The following is a 16,188-nucleotide window of genomic DNA, read 5'->3' on the forward strand; positions in this document are numbered from 1 at the left end:
AAATTCTAAAAAGTATTTTTTAAGGGGCTTCCCTGATGGCGCAGCGGTTAAGAATCTGCCTGCCAATGCAAGGGACACAGGTTCGAGCCCTGGCCCGGGAAGATCCCACATGCCGCAGAGCAACTAAGCTCGTGCGCCACAACTACTGAGCCTGTGCTCTAGGGCCCATGAGCCACAACTACTGAAGCCCACGTGCCACAACTACTGAAGCCCGCGCGCCTAGAGCCCGTGCTCCACAACAAGAGAAGCCACTGCAATGAGAAGCCCACGCACCACAACAAAGAGTAGCCCCTGCTCGCCGCAACTAGAGAAAGCCCATGTGCAGCAACAAAGACCCAACACAGCCAAAAATAAATAATAAATAAATTTATTTTTAAAAAAATAATAAATAAATAAATAAATATTTTTAAAAATATATTGATATCGGCTACCTTTGGACAGAGAAAGGGGAAGACAGGAGAGGGCTACTTTGCAACACATATCAATACTTTTCTATAATGTTTGGGTTGTTGGAATATTTGCATGTATTACTCCTATTTTTTATTTTATTTTATTTTCTGGCCACGGTGCGCAGCTTGTGGGATCTTAGTTCCCCAACCAGGGATTGAACCCATGCCCTTGGCAGTGAAAGTGCTGACTCCTAACCACTGGACCGCCAGGGAATTCCCTATTTTTTTAAAAATATTTATTTATTTATTTTTGGCTGTGTCAGGTCTCAGTTGCGGCACGCAGGATCTTTCGTTGCAGTGCTTGGGCTCAGTAGTTGTGGCTCCTGGGCTTAGTTGCCCCAGGGCATGTGGGACTGTAGTTCCCTGACCAAGGATCCAACCTGGGCCCCCTGCATTGGAAGGCAGATTCTTAACCACTGGACCACCAGGGAAGTCCCCCTTCTATTTTTTAATATTAATGGATTTTTGGGGGCATTGAGCTTATAGGCCATTTTGCTTTCATTTTTATACTTTTTCTGCATTCTTAAAAAAACACAAATATAAAGAGTTAAATATAGAAAAATCCTGACAAACTTTTAAAAACTTTAAAGGAGGCACTAATTGAATCTAAAATGTCAAACAAAAAAGATGATTATCAAACGATTTTGTCTCTCAAAATATTTATTTCAAGTAGAAACTGGGAAGACAACAACATGCAAAATAGTTAAGTAAAAAACCTTGACAAATACACTCATTTGGTCATCAAAATATAAAAAGCTGAAAATAATATTACATTTGGTACTTTGATTGAAAACAGTGTTACTCTAGTCAAGTAATAAGCCCAAAGTGGTCCCCAGCTAAGAGTTAAAGCTCGTCTCTCTATTCATACACACAGTGCTTAGACAAGCATCATATATGTTTTTATCCAGAACGGTTCCCCACCCCAGATCCTTATCTTTTTATTTTTCTGACTTTTATGGAAATTATTCAGTATGTTTGTGTGTTTTTTATAAATAAACTTTTTTTTCAGAATGTCACTCAGCAACCACATCAACCTCGGTCAATATCTGAATCATTTTTACAAAAGTGGAAATAGCCTTTATTTGGCTCTCACTTAACCTGAGACGCGTGGGTGGGTTATTAATCGATATGGAATAATTTGTCGTTTGATCAGCACAGTGACATTGTTGAACGTGCTTTGAAAGTTGGCCCCGCCTGATAACAACCCATGTGGATGCAAACCTCTTGGACCTAGAATCCTTTCTCAAAGGTACAAATGAGGCACAGAGAATCACTAGGAGAAGGATGAGTAAAAGCTGAGTCCTTGCCACGAGTGGGGTGCTGGCCAGAGAAAGTCAAGTCCTTGTACACCCAGTTGAAATGCAAAGTGTCCTGGTGCGGCTGTCCCCAAGGGTTGTCCCCAGGGCGCATGTGAGGTGGGTCTGGTGCAGGAGAGACAGATTACTTGGATGCGGAGCACCCAGCATCCTCCGGAGAGTCAGGGTAGGGAAGCGGACCCTTACCACCGAGGCCACCGCAGCCTCCGGGGTGCCATCCTGGGTTTGTCAGCTGGTCTCTGCCCTTTCCTCCTGGGCCGTCTTGTGCCTCCTGGCACTGAAGGTCGGAGGGCTGGACTTCTTGGTCCTGCTCCTCATCTGAATTGGACTCATCGTTGTAGAAGTGAATGGTGGCTTGCACGGGGAAGCTGGCCAGCACCTTCTCCCCGGAACTCTGCAGATACTCTTGACGCTTAGAAATGGGTAAATAAAGTCTAATATTTAAGAAACAAATACACCATTAATCAACCTGAAAACAGTCTTAAACTGCATCTAGAGGATCCTTTTCCCTAGAAGCAGCTAACTCCCAATCTTCCTTCCTGATTTTGCCTTCACTGTGCACAGTGGGGTTTTTTTTTAAGTCACCAGAACACAAAACTGTGGGCAGATGGGGGGACCTGGTAGTGAACCCCGCACTAGGTCAGAAGTGAGCTGTAATCTGGGTGAGCAAATCAATTTAGACCAACACAGGGAGAAGGGTGTGCTTCCACAAAGGTAAAAGGATAGTAAAACATTGAGTTCCAAGGTTAAGGGACTCTCTCTGATCAAACAAAGGACCTGATTCATCCTGGATAATACATGTCCTATTCAGGGGATGCCTCACTCCCCCCTGACCCCCCCAAGCAGAGGGAATGTCATGACTTTGGAGGAAACTTGACCCTGAAACCCTGGTCTAGAGAAGTGGCTAATCTTTCTGAATGCTGCCATAGTAAATGTCGCCTGTAGGGGTGCATCCCTCACTTTGGCAGAATAGAAAATGGCAACCCTGGCAATTTTTCTAGAAGAGAGAGAGGGAGAGGGAGAAAGAGAGAATGGGGGCGGGGGGAGGGAAGGGAAGGAAAGAAGGAAGAAAAGGAATATATAAAATTTGGAACCTCTAAATCCAGGTTTTGTGAATTTAGGATTCCAGTTATACATGGAAAGTATTTTAAATGTCCCACTGTCCCCATAATCTCTTCTTGGAGCTTTGACTTACTAATTGTTTGCATTTTCCCCTGTGGTCTTATAAAGGAACTGAGAGGGATTATCAATCGATCATTGCTTGTTTGCAAAGCTGATTTCAATTCCCCCCTTTTTGGATGGAGGAGAAAAGGGAGACAGAAAACACCTTACTATAAATAATGTAGGGCAATTTTTAACTTTCTAAGATTTCCAATAGATGATGGTTCTCAACCCCCAGGGGACATTCAGCAATGTTTGGAGTCAACTTTAGTTGTCCCATCTGAAGGGCAGCTACTGTCATTTAGTGTGTAGAAGCCAGGGATGCTGCTAAACACCCCACAATGCCCAGGACAGCCCCGCAACAAAGAATTATCCACTCCAGTCAACTATATTTCAATTTTTAAAAATTAGCGAGTCCAAAGCGTCAGTAGTGCCGAGACTGAGAAACTCTGCAACAGAGAGAATGCACATCTATGTAAATCTAGGACAGCATAGTTTAGTGGTTGGCCATGTTAAAAATTAGGTGTCATGCTGAAGTATTTACAAGTGAGTGTGTAGGATGTCTGGGATTTGCTTTAAACTATTCTAACAACAACAACAAATCTTTGGGAGAGATGATAAACATGATCAGATCCTGAGAACACTGCTAATTATTGAGGCTGGTGATGCACATGGGGGTTCACTATACCATTCTCCCCATTTTTGTGTGTAAAAAGATAAAATTTTGTAATAAAGTTGTGTATTCAGCCCGCAATGCACAGTTACACAGATGCAGATCACACATCACCAGTCACTGCATTTTCAATGAATCAAAAGTCGGGGCACAGCAGAGTCTGTGAGGCAGGCCCAGGGGCAGGTGTGCAGGTGAAGGCTCATGGGGCATGAAGGAGGGGGTGGCTCCCAACCCCAGCCCACATTGGGGTCCCCTGGGAAGCCTGTAAAAATACAGATACCTGCACTTTTCCCCAGCACCCCCAGGGGAATCGCCCCACCCCACCTCCCGCCTGTATTTGTAAAGCTTCCCCAGTGATTTCATGAGGATTGAAGACCATTGATGCGAAACACTAGCAAAACTTCCTTTTTCCAAAAATCACTCTTTGATCAGTTTGAGGGGCTCTAATTTTCATCTCTGGCCATTAGTATCCTTGAGTTTTATTAAAGCTTCTAGTCTTCCAGGACAACCAGGGGAAAAATACTCTGATGAGAGGTGACAGCGTAGACTAGGTTTATTTTGGTGAAGGAAATGACAGCTGGAAAGAGACAGGCTGAGAGAGATAGGAGAGAAACAGACATAGAGAAACAGATAAAAGTCCAGTGCATGAACCACTTGCCCAAAATGGATGAAATGTAAGAGGGATATAGGGAATTCCCTGGTGGTCCAGTGGTTAGGATTCCGCACGTCCAGTGCAGGGGACACAAGTTCGATCCCTGGTCAGGGAACCGAGCGGCGTGGCCAAAAAACAAACAAACAAAAAAGAGGGATACAGCAGTGAGGGTCCTGATCATGGCCAAGACCAGGACCATGAAAGAACTACTCAGAGGCCAGAGGATCCAACCGTGGTACAGTATCCATCGAGTCCCTCATTTACTTCACATCTACATTTAGGGGGTCTACTTTGCACTAGGCAGTACATTAGCTTATATCCTGGGAGAAAAGTAGAAATATACCTAAATACCTAAGTAAATAAGCCGATATGCATATACAATTCATATGCAATTAAATTTAACACGAGGCAAAATATGGTATAAAAAAGAGGTATAAACAAGTATAAAGAAAAGAGGCCAATTCCAACTTGCAAATGAAACACTGAATGAATGAATAAATGAATAGATTCTAGAAATCCAACAAAATATCCTTGAAGTTCCTTGGGATAATCATAACTAAATAATGTTGGAGAATATACTGAATTATTTTCCTTTTTTTAATATATTTTTTTAATTAATTAATTTATTTATTTATTTTTGGCTGAGTTGGGTCTTTGTTTCTGTGCGAGGGCTTTCTCTAGTTGCGGCGAGAGGGGGCCCCTCTTCATCGCGGTGCGCGGGCCTCTCACTATCGCGGCCTCTCTTGTTGCGGAGCACAGGCTCCAGACGCGCAGGCTCAGTAGTTGTGGCTCACGGGCCCAGTTGCTCCGCGGCATGTGTGATCTTCCCAGACCAGGGCTCGAACCCGTGTCCCCTGCATTGGCAGGCAGATTCTCAACCACTGCGCCACCAGGGAAGCCCTATTTTCCATTTTTTGAAAATGTATACACTTGAAGACACTGAAGTGTATTAATGCTTATATTTAAAGGAAATAATATAGTCCGGCAGAGGGCGCCTTATGTGGAAGGCAGCCTTAATCGTTTTTTCAAGATTATTATGGACTGAAAAACATTATTCTGAAATGTCATAGATTTATCTTCAAAAATTATAAATTATCTTTAGAGGATAATTATATGCATGTGTACTTTTAAACTGTATTGTAATTCACACATTAATTTGTTCCACATGGGAACGCCTACACTGAGAATCATTACACTTTTTCAGGTCAACATTCTTTAAAAATTATTTTAGCTTGCTTTATGTTATTAACTAGTTAATTATTATGATTGCAAATGAGCTTATATTCTCTTTCTTTTTTTTTTTTTTTTTTTTTTTTTTTTTTTAATTTATTTATTTATTTTTGGCTGTGTTGGGTCTTCGTTTCTGTGCGAGGGCTTTCTCTAGTTGCGGCAAGCGGGGGCCACTCTTCATCGCGGTGCGTGGGCCTCTCACTATCGCGGCCTCTCTTGTTGCGGAGCACAGGCTCCGTAGTTGTGGCTCACGGGCGTAGTTGTCCGCGGCATGTGGGATCTTCCCAGACCAGGGCTCGAACCCGTGTCCCCTGCATTGGCAGGCAGATTCCCAACCACTGCGCCACCAGGGAAGCCCTCTCTTTCTTAAAGGTATGAAATGAGCGGATACTGGCCAAATAATTTATACACATAGGTATTTTGCTATGTTTGTATCAATTAATATAAAAACCATAAAATACACCCATTTTAAAATCATATCTTGTAAACCTTTAGAAATGTTACATAAAAATAAAAATAATAATTTTAAAAAAGGAAATAATACACTTCTTACAGTGAAGTCAGATATTACCTTACAGGATGCTGAAACCCAAAGGCCCCTTTCGATCCAAAGGTTTGTTGGTCACACCCAGGCTCAAGCTGTAAAGACAGACACATACAAACACAGACACAGTCAAGAAGCCTCTGAAAGCAGCATCCTGAAGTTTTTAAAAATAAAATCTAAGTAGCCTGCACTTGTATCAGTTCCAATTTTAGAGATAGTTTAAACACCTTAACAGTATTTGATAAGCTCCTCTTCCTCTTACTGTTGTCACGATATCCCGGGCACTGTGAGGGATCTCAAGGTGGACAGACGAGTCAGACACAGTCCCCCAGTTCATGCATTTTAAATCTAATGAGGAAAGACACACATAGAGGCAAATAACTACACTACAAAGCACCATACAGTAAGATGCTAACTATTCTAAGCAAGGAAGAGGATCAGGAAAGGGTTCATGGGGGCCTTGGTATAGACATCAGTGGCACTTGGGTATGCAGTTCTGGGCCCATTCCTAATGGAGCAGAGCATCAAATTCCGAGGGGCGGGAAAATAGAGAGCACAGCGTGGAAAGGTGGAGCCCAGCGTGGAATGAATGAGAGACTGCATTGGTAAAAGGGCTCAACAGGAAGCTAAGTCCAGACACCGAACAACTTGAATACCCACTACTGAGTCTAAGTTTCATTCTGGAGACAGGATTCAAGACCATTACTGATTCTGAGCTGGGAATTCAACAATCAGATCTGTATTTTAAGGATCATGGTGGCTGCTGGGAGCAGTGCATAGCATAGATTGGTGAGCTAAGGGCTTGGAGGCACCTGACAAGAGGTGATTTGAACTCAAGTAACACCAACCAGAAGGGAAAGGAAAGACAGATTCCAAGGACATTCGGTAGCATCCAAAAGGGCGGAGACCACTTGCTGGGGGCCCTGAATAGCCAAAGCAATCTTGAGAAAGAAGGAGAAGCTTGAGGCATTGCACGTCTTGATTTCAAACTATATTACAAAGCTATAGGAATCAAAACAGTATAGTATTGGCCTAAATACAGACACATAGATCAATGGAACAGAATAGTGAGCCCAGAAATAAACTCATGCATATATATCGTCAATTAATTTATGACAAGGGAGACAAAAATACACAATGGGGAAAGGACAGTCTCTTCAAAAAATGGTCTTGAGAAAACTGAACAGCCACATGCAAAAGAATGAAACTGGGCCCCTATCTTACACCATACACAAAAAATAACTCAGACTGGATTAAAAATCTGAATGTAAGACCTCAAACCATGAGGCTCCTTGACATTTTACCAGCCTTATTTTTATAATATGCTATGGTAAGCTAAGGGAAAGAATGAGGGTCTTTGGAACAAAATCTTTTCCATAATGAAGTTCACTCTTTGGGGTCTCCAAGAAATCACATCTGTATTAAGCTCTGTTCATAATTATAAAGTATCTCTAACTGCTCAGACTCATTCTACCACCATAAGCAATCCTGGGCTGTCAGTGGCAATTTTACACCCTGTAATGGGAGAGGATATAATAGACAATGCAAGCCTTGGTGGACGCCTAAAGGCAGTGGTGGGTAGTACGGAGAAATAGCTTCCTTTAAGTGATTAATTCTAACCAGACTCTGGGAAACACATAGCACACTTTTATAAACTCTATAAACTTTACCCCACAAACATACACAGATTTTAAAACTTCACACCTCAAATATCCTCCTCTTAAACGTCCTTTTCTGATGACTTAAACGTCTAAATATTCACACTCTGATAATTCAGGGTAACAGAAATGTATACAAGGTACACACTGTGTTAAAGGGGTGTGCGACAGGGCTGAACAGCTACGAAACCAAAATGCCACAGACAGCACCTTCCCTTTGCACCCAGAGAGGTGACAGCTTTCCTTGGGGGAGGGGGGAGGGAGGGGCCTCAGGACACACCGACAGGGAGCTGTTGAAGAACGTAACTGTGCTTTAGCTGAAGGACGTTAAACAAGAACACCCCGTCCAACAATGCATGAGCTCCACAGAAGCTCCTGACAGGGTCCCCGGGACAGTAAGCAGCCGCCGAGCATTGGTGGGGTGGGGGGGAGGTAGGGGGGTGATTGTTTAGCCACAGCGGGGCTCACACGTGATGTGTGTATCACATCACATTTTTATGGCATTTGTACCAAAACCTTCTGATTCTCTCAGAATACACGTTTCCGAGTTTCTCTACCAAGAAAAAAAAAAGGGCGGGGGAGGTTTGTGCGAAAGAGGAGATACAAGAGAGACTTTTGTGAGGATCTCTCTGTGTGCTCTCCATGCATGCCTCTGACTCTGGTAAAGCTACGATGCAGGGGGGGCGGGGGGTGGTGGTGGGATGAATTGGGAGATTGGGATTGACATGTATACACTGATGTGTATAAAATGCATGACTAATAAGAACCTGCTGTATAAAAAAATAAAATTAAATTAAAAAAAAAAAAAAGCTACGATGAAGGAAGCCTGGAAGGTGGAAGGACGCGCAGGAGAACACAGTCCCTGACATGCCCTAGAAATCGTCTCCCTTGCAGGCTTGGGCTGTCATTCATTTTTTCCCAGGCACGGGAGGGAGACAGCTCCCAAGCGGTGGTGCCAGGAGAACCAAATGAGCGAGAGTGACCCCACTGCTCAGGACACAGGGTCTTGAGACTTTACCTCGAATTTAGATTGTATTCTAACTGTGATCTGCTCGCCTGCAATCGTGGTACAGGTCACTAGGCAGTAATCCCTCACCCCTCACCCACACCATTCCCGACCAATGAAATTTCTCAAGAAATACACAACAGAGCTCAGGAGCCGAGTTCTCCCGCATTGTCGGCAGAGGGCGCTGCTGAGCAAGAAGCCGTCCCTCCCCGTGCCGGGCTGCCCTCCCCAGGCTGGGGCTCCGGGGAACCGAGCGCGATACTTCGGGTCTGCAGTCGTCCGCTGCTGACCGCTCTGCCCGGCCGATCGGGGTCTGCAAAGAGCTGGCCAGAGGGGGAGCCGGGCAGTGAGCTCCACAGCCCCCATGAACACCCACTCTCCACCCCGGCCCCCCAACAAATCCATGAACGCAACTGCTTGATCCGTTGTGCCTCGCTGATGATCAACAGAAAGTTGCCATAGCTTAACATTTTCCTGCGAGTAATCTTCATTTTTCTCACAAATGGCCTTCTCATAATAATAGGGGAAAAAAAAAAAAGACTACCTTACATTAGAAAGTGTGCTGTATTTTCATTCTTGCAAACGGAGAGGCTATACATACACTTCATTTAAAAGAAAATTGGATAATTTTTTCTCCCAAACACCTTTTAAATCTTATGTTTAAGAACTTAAGTTTGAATGCAAAAGAAGGAATTACTTCCCATTATTTAGATATTGTATGTAAGAATAATTTGCGCTAAAAAAATCATATTCCTCGTTAATTTAATATAATTTGATTTGCTTCACTCTTTAAATAATAGTAACCAAATTAAAACTCTCATTATTCAGACTAATTTAATAAAAGAGTCTAAATTTCAAAATGCATGAAAGGTCTGAACCTGAGTTTCTTATACTAAAAATAACTGCACAATGCCGCAGGTGTAACCTAATGGTCCTTCCCAGCCCAATTAACTCCAGCATTTTAAAAGTCATCAATTTATATTTTAAAATATAACAAAGGACAGGCAAATTCTATGAAAGTAAGTCATTACTCCAGTAAGTATAAAACAATTTAGTTACCAATGCAGGAGACAAAAGAATAGTGGTGGTGATTAATCTTCACGCACAAAGCCCTCAGCTGGAGTGTGTCTGCTCAGACAACACGACTTACCCCAGGAGTGCTTGCACACAGGGCCCAGAGAGCTTCAGAAAAGGGCCAGGCGGCGGGTGGGGACTTTTAACCACACCTTCTGAGCACCCCAGACAGGGCTCTGCCCGTATTTGCTCTGTGGCACCAGCCCAGGGCTAATGGCACACTCAGCTTTTCTCTAAGGTGAGACAGACTTCTCTCTTCTACTTGCCGGTTAGCAGGAAAAAACCCAACATGGGGGAATTCCACTGGTGGCCCAGTGGTTAAGACTCGCCACTTTCACTACCGTGGCCCGGGAGGGGTTCAGTCCCTGGTCAGGGAACTAAGATCCCTCAAGCCCCGAGGTGCGGCCAATAAATAAAAATAAATAAATAAAAGAAGAAGAAAAAACCCAACATGGAAGAAATCTCTTATAATGCCCGTGAAACAGTTCTGCCATAGTGGCTTTGCTTTTCAAGAAAGGAGAAGCAAGCAAGAGCCAATCTGTATATGACTCAGATATGATCAACACCTAGCTGGCCAGGCTCCTACCCCCAGACCCCAAGGCACTTCTGCATTAGATGACCAAGGGAGGGACTGGCCGAGGAGGCCTTTCATGGTCCCTTTATTTTAGGGATGGTGCCACTTCCTGGCTGAACTGGTTGATACCTACAATGCCCACACTTAACCTTACCTGGCTTCCAGCTCTGGTGGGGTCAGCATCCTGGGGGGTCAGGATCCAAGGTCTCCATGGTGTTTGGCTGGAAGGACAGGGACCAAGAGTGAACCCCAGCATTTTCTGCTTTTAAAGTTAGATCATAAGAGTTAACATTCTTATAATTTCTAATGTCTGCCTAAGAGTCACTGGACACACCAGAATGTTCTCTCAAGTTCTCAGTCTGTGCCATTTGCGTTTTTTTCTCCCGCCACATTCCCAGTTCTCTGCCTTCACTGGGCTTTTTGAGAAATCCCAAATATGATACACATCATTATTTGAGGAATTTCTCTTCCCAGCCTGGCAGGATTCTTCCATTCAGACTCCCCGCGGTAGCTGGCTACTTTGTTGCTCATTAATTTCTGACTGCACAGAGATGAGTGTACAGAGTTTTACGATGCAAAAAGCGGGAATGTGTTCCTCCTCTCTGGCTGCCTGGCCACCCAGACCCTTCCACACCTCCCCTGCTAATTTGATTTTAACTTTACTACCTTAAAACAGGCTGGTGCCCGGGGACAGCGAACGCTGAGCCCCACGCACAGGGCAAACAAAGAATGTCACCAAGAGTGTGACAGTCAACGTGACGCGACCCCCTGCAGGGTTCGCGGAGGGGCCCCCGAAGACTTCACCGCTCCCGGCCCGGTGGGTTTCAGATCTAGAAACCGAAGCTTTGGCCCATTGCCGGGCACCTCCTGGGCCTCCGCACTTCAGAACTGTGCTCTGGAGCCGAGAAGATTCTGCGTCCCTGACTCTGGCTAAGGAACCTGCTCTGCGTCGCGTCGGGCTCCAGGGCTCCAGGGCTCCGCCCGGCTTCGCGGGCTCAGCGCGGCCGGAGCATCCTGCCTGCGCTCCCCGCACCGACGCGCCGCGGGGACACCCTCACCTCTCGGGCCCACGCGGCGGCGGTGGTCCCCGTGGACCGTCCCCGGGGCAGTGAGAGACGCGTCCCCGTGCCTCCCGGGCTCCGGCCGCTGCCTCGGGTCTCATGGTGCCCTCGGAGCCCGCGCCCCTCCAGCGGCGCCGGCGACCGGCCGCGCCTTTAACCGCTCGGGCGAGGGCGCTCACCTACCCGCGCTCTCGGCGCCAGGTTTAAAAACGGGGGCGGGGCGGGGAGGGGACACGGGAAACCCGGGAGAGGGTAGGGAGGGCACCGGAGAAGCTCCGGGAGGGGACAAGCAAAGCTCCAGGAGGGAGCGCCGCGGGGAGGAGGGGACGAGGTCAAGAAGGGGAATTGGGAAGCCCTGGTCAAGGGTGTGGAGGGAACAAAGGAAATCCAGGCATAATCGCCAGGGGCGGGGGCGAGGAAGCTCGGGGAGGGGACGGCGGGAAGTGACACAGAAAGCCTTGGAGAGGGGGACACAGGGGGCAGGGGTCTTGGGCGGTGGCGTCGGGCGCGCTCCCTCGCCCAGGGGCCTCCCGCGCCCGGTGCTGGAGAGGAGGGACCCTGGCTTCTTCCCGCCCCTCTGGGGTCTCCGCGTCCCTCGGGTTTCTGATTCCTGCATCTAGGTCACCGGATTTGCGGGAAATCTCACGTCCACGACTTTTAAAGCGGCCGCGGGGTTTCGGGGGCGGTTACTGAAGCCTGTGGACCCGCCCTGCCTGCGGTGCTGAACCGCGGGCACCCGGAAGCCCGGACCGCGATGCTCAAAGCGGCGGTGGGGCTGCAGCAACGCATCCCGGCGGTGGAAGGCGGCGGAGAGAGCTCTCCAGATGAGAGCACCCTTCCCAACGACGGAGGTCTTGGAAAAGGATGTGGCTTTCTCCGAGGGTGGGTGCGATATTCCTCTGGTTAGCCCCGGGCCCGGCACAGAAAGCGCCTTGGATGAGCCGGGATGGCGCGCGTGCCCTGGGAATACCTGGCCGGGCTGCAGGGCTTGCGGGGGCGCAGCTGTCGTGGTCCCCAGCGCTAGGGCAGGGTGGGAGGAGTGCTGTTTCATTAGTAGGGCCCGGCGGCAGAACCCTGAGGGCGGCCGGCCTGGACTCGGGCCCCTCGCTTAAGTACGATCTGCTGCTCAGTGCCCCACTGACGCCGCGTCTAAGAACGCGAGCTTACTGTATGTGACTTACGGTAATGGAATTAAAAAAAAAATTAACTTCAGACATTAAAATGTTTCCACATTTTTTTCCCCTTTAAGAGCAACAAGTTATGGCTTCCCTGGTGGCGCAGTGGTTAAGAATCCGCCTGCCAATGCAGGGGACACAAGTTCAAGCCCTGGCCCGGGAAGATCCCACATGCAGCAGAGCAACTAAGCCCGAGCGCGACAACTACTGGGCCTGCGCTGTAGAGCCCGCGGGCCACAACTACTGAGCCCGTGCGCCACAATTACCGAAACCCGTGAGCCTAGAACCCGAGCTCCGCAACAAGAGAAGCCATCGCAATGAGAAGCCCGTGCACTGCAATGGAAAGTAGACCCCGCTCGCCACAACTAGAGAAAGCCCGCGCGCAGCAACGAAGACCCAACGCAGCCAAAAAAATAAATAAATAAAAAATTTTAAGTTGTGTAAAAAAACAAAAGAGGGAGTGTGGGAGGGAGACGCAAGAGGGAGGAGATATGGAGATATATGTATATGTATAGCCGATTCACTTTGTTATAAAGCAGAAACTAACACACAATTGTAAAGCAATTAGACTCCAATAAAGATGTTAAAAAAAAAAGCAACAGGTTATGACAATAATGAAACCTTATTAAAGGCGAAGGGAGGAATTAATTTAAAAACTTCAAAATTTCACACAGTGATTTTAAAAGACACTGAGTATAAGGGCATGGGGGAGGGGAGGCAAAGAACATTAACAGACAACATTGCAACAATAAGATACCATATTTAATCTACCAACAGAGAAAGGATTTTATAAAGGGACAATGGGCAACCGGTGTCGGTGCTTTCAAACGAGAGCCTTCAGGTAGCCTGCGGCAATGCAACCGGGGTACTTTCAGAAAAGTATGACAACTTACATCACATGCCTTAAAAATATTCACCTGTTTGGCCCAGTAACTCTACTTCTGTGTCTATATTAAAGATGTATTCAAGATGGGGATGAAGATGTATTTAATCACAGAAAGGTGTTCATTATAGTGTTTTTTATAATGTTGAAAAGTTAAGTCTCAAAATATGACAATGATTAAATGATGATAGTGGAATATCATGCAGCTAATAAAAACATTTTCTGACTTGAACAGCATGGGAAAATACTTGTGATGTTAAAAGAACAAAATTGTATGAGTAGGACCCAACAGTATATGAAGGATACAAATGACAATACAGATGTGCCCACTGAGTACTGGAATTACTAAGGATTTTAAACATTTTTTAAATGTTTTCTAAAATTTTCAACAATGAGCCTATATTACTTTTTTGTGTGTGGTAAAATACACATAATATAAAATTTACCATTTTAAGCATTTTCAAATATAATTCAGTGGCACTAGGTAGACTCACATTGTTGTGCAACCATCACCACCATCCATCTCCAGAACTTTTTCATCATCCTGAACTGAAACTCTGTACCCATTAAACACTAACTTCCCATTCTTCCCTTTGCCAGCCCCTGGTAACCACCATTCTATTTTCTGTCTCTATGGCTTTGACTATTCCAGGCTTGTATAATAGGAATCATTTGTCCTTTTGTGGATCATGTATTAATTTTATAAGTTATACAATTAATCTTCACCCCAACCCTGCAAACAGGCATTATTCCCATTTTACAGATTAAGAAACGGGGGTTGAGAGAGATTAGATAACTAGTGCAAAGTCACCATCTGGTTAGAGAGCCAGTACTCTTGGTCCTGCTGGGTACATGGGCTTTGGAAACCAAATGCCAAAAAAATACATTTAAAGGTCAAAAAGGACTCAAGACAGCATCTGCACACAGTAGGTACTCAGTTATTATAATTTTTTTAATTGAAGTATAGTTGATTTACAATGTTGGGTTAGTCTCAGGTATACAGAAAAGTGATTCAGTTATACATATATACTTTTTCAGATTCTTTTCCATCATAAGTTATTACAAGATATGGAATATAGTTCCCTCTGCTATACAGTAGGCCCTTGTTGTTTATCTATTTTATATACAGTAGTGTGTATCTTTTAATCTCAAACTACTAATTTATCCCCACCCCCACTCAGTTTTGTCTTTTTGCTTTGTTTTGTTTTTCTTTCTGCCAAACACATGTAAGACCACAATGGCCGCAGCTGGAACAATTTGAACAGCAAAAGAAAGCAGTATTAGGTTATAACCCAAAGTATACAATAAATATTATTGAGTTCATACTGATATCAATAAATATTGAATAAATGGGCAGAATAGGCAAGTATTCTTTTTAAAAAATATTTATTTATTTATTTTTAAATTTTTGGCTGCATTGGGTCTTCGTTGTTGCCCGCAGGCTTTCTCTAGCTGCAGCAAGGGGGGGCTACTCTTCATTGTGGCACGTGGGCTTCTCATTGCAGTGGCTTCTCTCGTTGCGGAGCACGGGCTCTAGGCACATGAGCTGCAGTAGCTTCACTGCAACATAGAAGCCCCCACGTGCAGCAACAAAGACCCAATGCAGCCAAAAATAATAAATAAATAAACTTATAAAAAAAAAAACTTTGTGTAAACCCGAGAAAACCATAATTCGAAAAGATACATGCATCCAATGTTCATTGCAGCTCTATTTACAGCAGCCAAGACATGGAAGTAACCTCAATGTCCATTGACAGATGAATGGAAAAGATGTAGTTACATATATACAATGGAATATTATTCAACCATAAAAAAAGAATGAAATAATGCCATTTGCAGCAACATGGATGGACCTAGACATTATCATAATAAGTGAGGTAAACCAGACAGAGAAAGACAAGTATCATATGATATCGCTATATGCAGAGTCTAAAAAAAAGACACAAATGAACTTATATACAAAACAGAAATAGACCCAAAGACATAGAAAGCAAACTTATGGTTACCAAGGGAGAAAGGGGGAAGGGGAGGGATAAATCAGGAGTTTGGGATTAACATACACACACACATATATAAAATAGATAACCAACAAGGACTTACTATATAGCACAGGGAACTATACTCAGTATTTTGTAATAACCTATAAGGGAAAAGAATCTGATAAAGAACATATATATATAACTGAATCACTTTGCTGTACACCTGAAAGTAAAATAACATTGCAAATCAACTATACTTCAATAAAAAAATAAAACAGAAAAGTTTATGTAGATATTCAATCCTCGAGGAGGTGGAGTGTGACTCTATAAACAATAGTTTAAATTATGCATGTTTTTTATGAAAATATATGTAATGAAAAATAAATTCATTGGTAATATAGAATAAAGGTTTGGGGATTTTTTAAATTTCTTTTTTCTGCAGGTAAAGAAATTAAAATACAGGAAAAGAAATAAAGTGCTGTTGAGGTAGCTGGGAATTCAAAGGGCTTTGTGCTACCAAGTATGTCATAACAATTTTTTAAAAAAATAAATTTATTTATTTTTGGCTGCGTCGGGTCTTCGTTGCTGCACGCAGGCTTTCTCTAGTTGCGGCGAGCTCTTCATTGAGGTGCGCGGGCTTCTCATTGCGGTGGCTTCTCTTGTTGCGGAGCACGGGCTCTAGGTGTGCGGGCTTCAGTAGTTGTGGCATGTGGGCTCAGTAGTTGTGGCGCACGGGCTTAGTTGCTCTGCGAC

The 16,188-nt window shown here is 44.7% G+C and overlaps 1 protein-coding gene and 1 long non-coding RNA gene across 2 annotated transcripts; one reads left to right on the forward strand and one right to left on the reverse strand.

Annotated features, from left to right (window-relative positions):
• Positions 1–1,091: 1,091 nt before the first annotated feature.
• Positions 1,092–11,652, reverse strand: RIPPLY3 (ripply transcriptional repressor 3). The gene is made up of 4 exons (XM_061192866.1): positions 11,396–11,652; positions 10,492–10,558; positions 6,053–6,120; positions 1,092–2,199 (listed from the first exon to the last, which is right to left on the reverse strand). The coding sequence occupies exons 1-4, from the start codon at positions 11,497–11,499 to the stop codon at positions 1,890–1,892; spliced, it is 549 nt and encodes a 182-aa protein (XP_061048849.1). The 5' UTR covers positions 11,500–11,652; the 3' UTR covers positions 1,092–1,889.
• Positions 11,576–13,170, forward strand: LOC133093132 (uncharacterized). Its single transcript, XR_009701234.1, has 3 exons — positions 11,576–11,599; positions 12,019–12,280; positions 12,648–13,170. It is a non-coding gene; the product is annotated as an uncharacterized LOC133093132 (long non-coding RNA).
• The last annotated feature ends 3,018 nt before the right edge of the window (positions 13,171–16,188 follow it).

This window comes from Eubalaena glacialis, chromosome 6 (genome assembly GCF_028564815.1).
Source record: "Eubalaena glacialis isolate mEubGla1 chromosome 6, mEubGla1.1.hap2.+ XY, whole genome shotgun sequence".
Lineage (NCBI taxonomy): Eukaryota > Metazoa > Chordata > Mammalia > Artiodactyla > Balaenidae > Eubalaena > Eubalaena glacialis.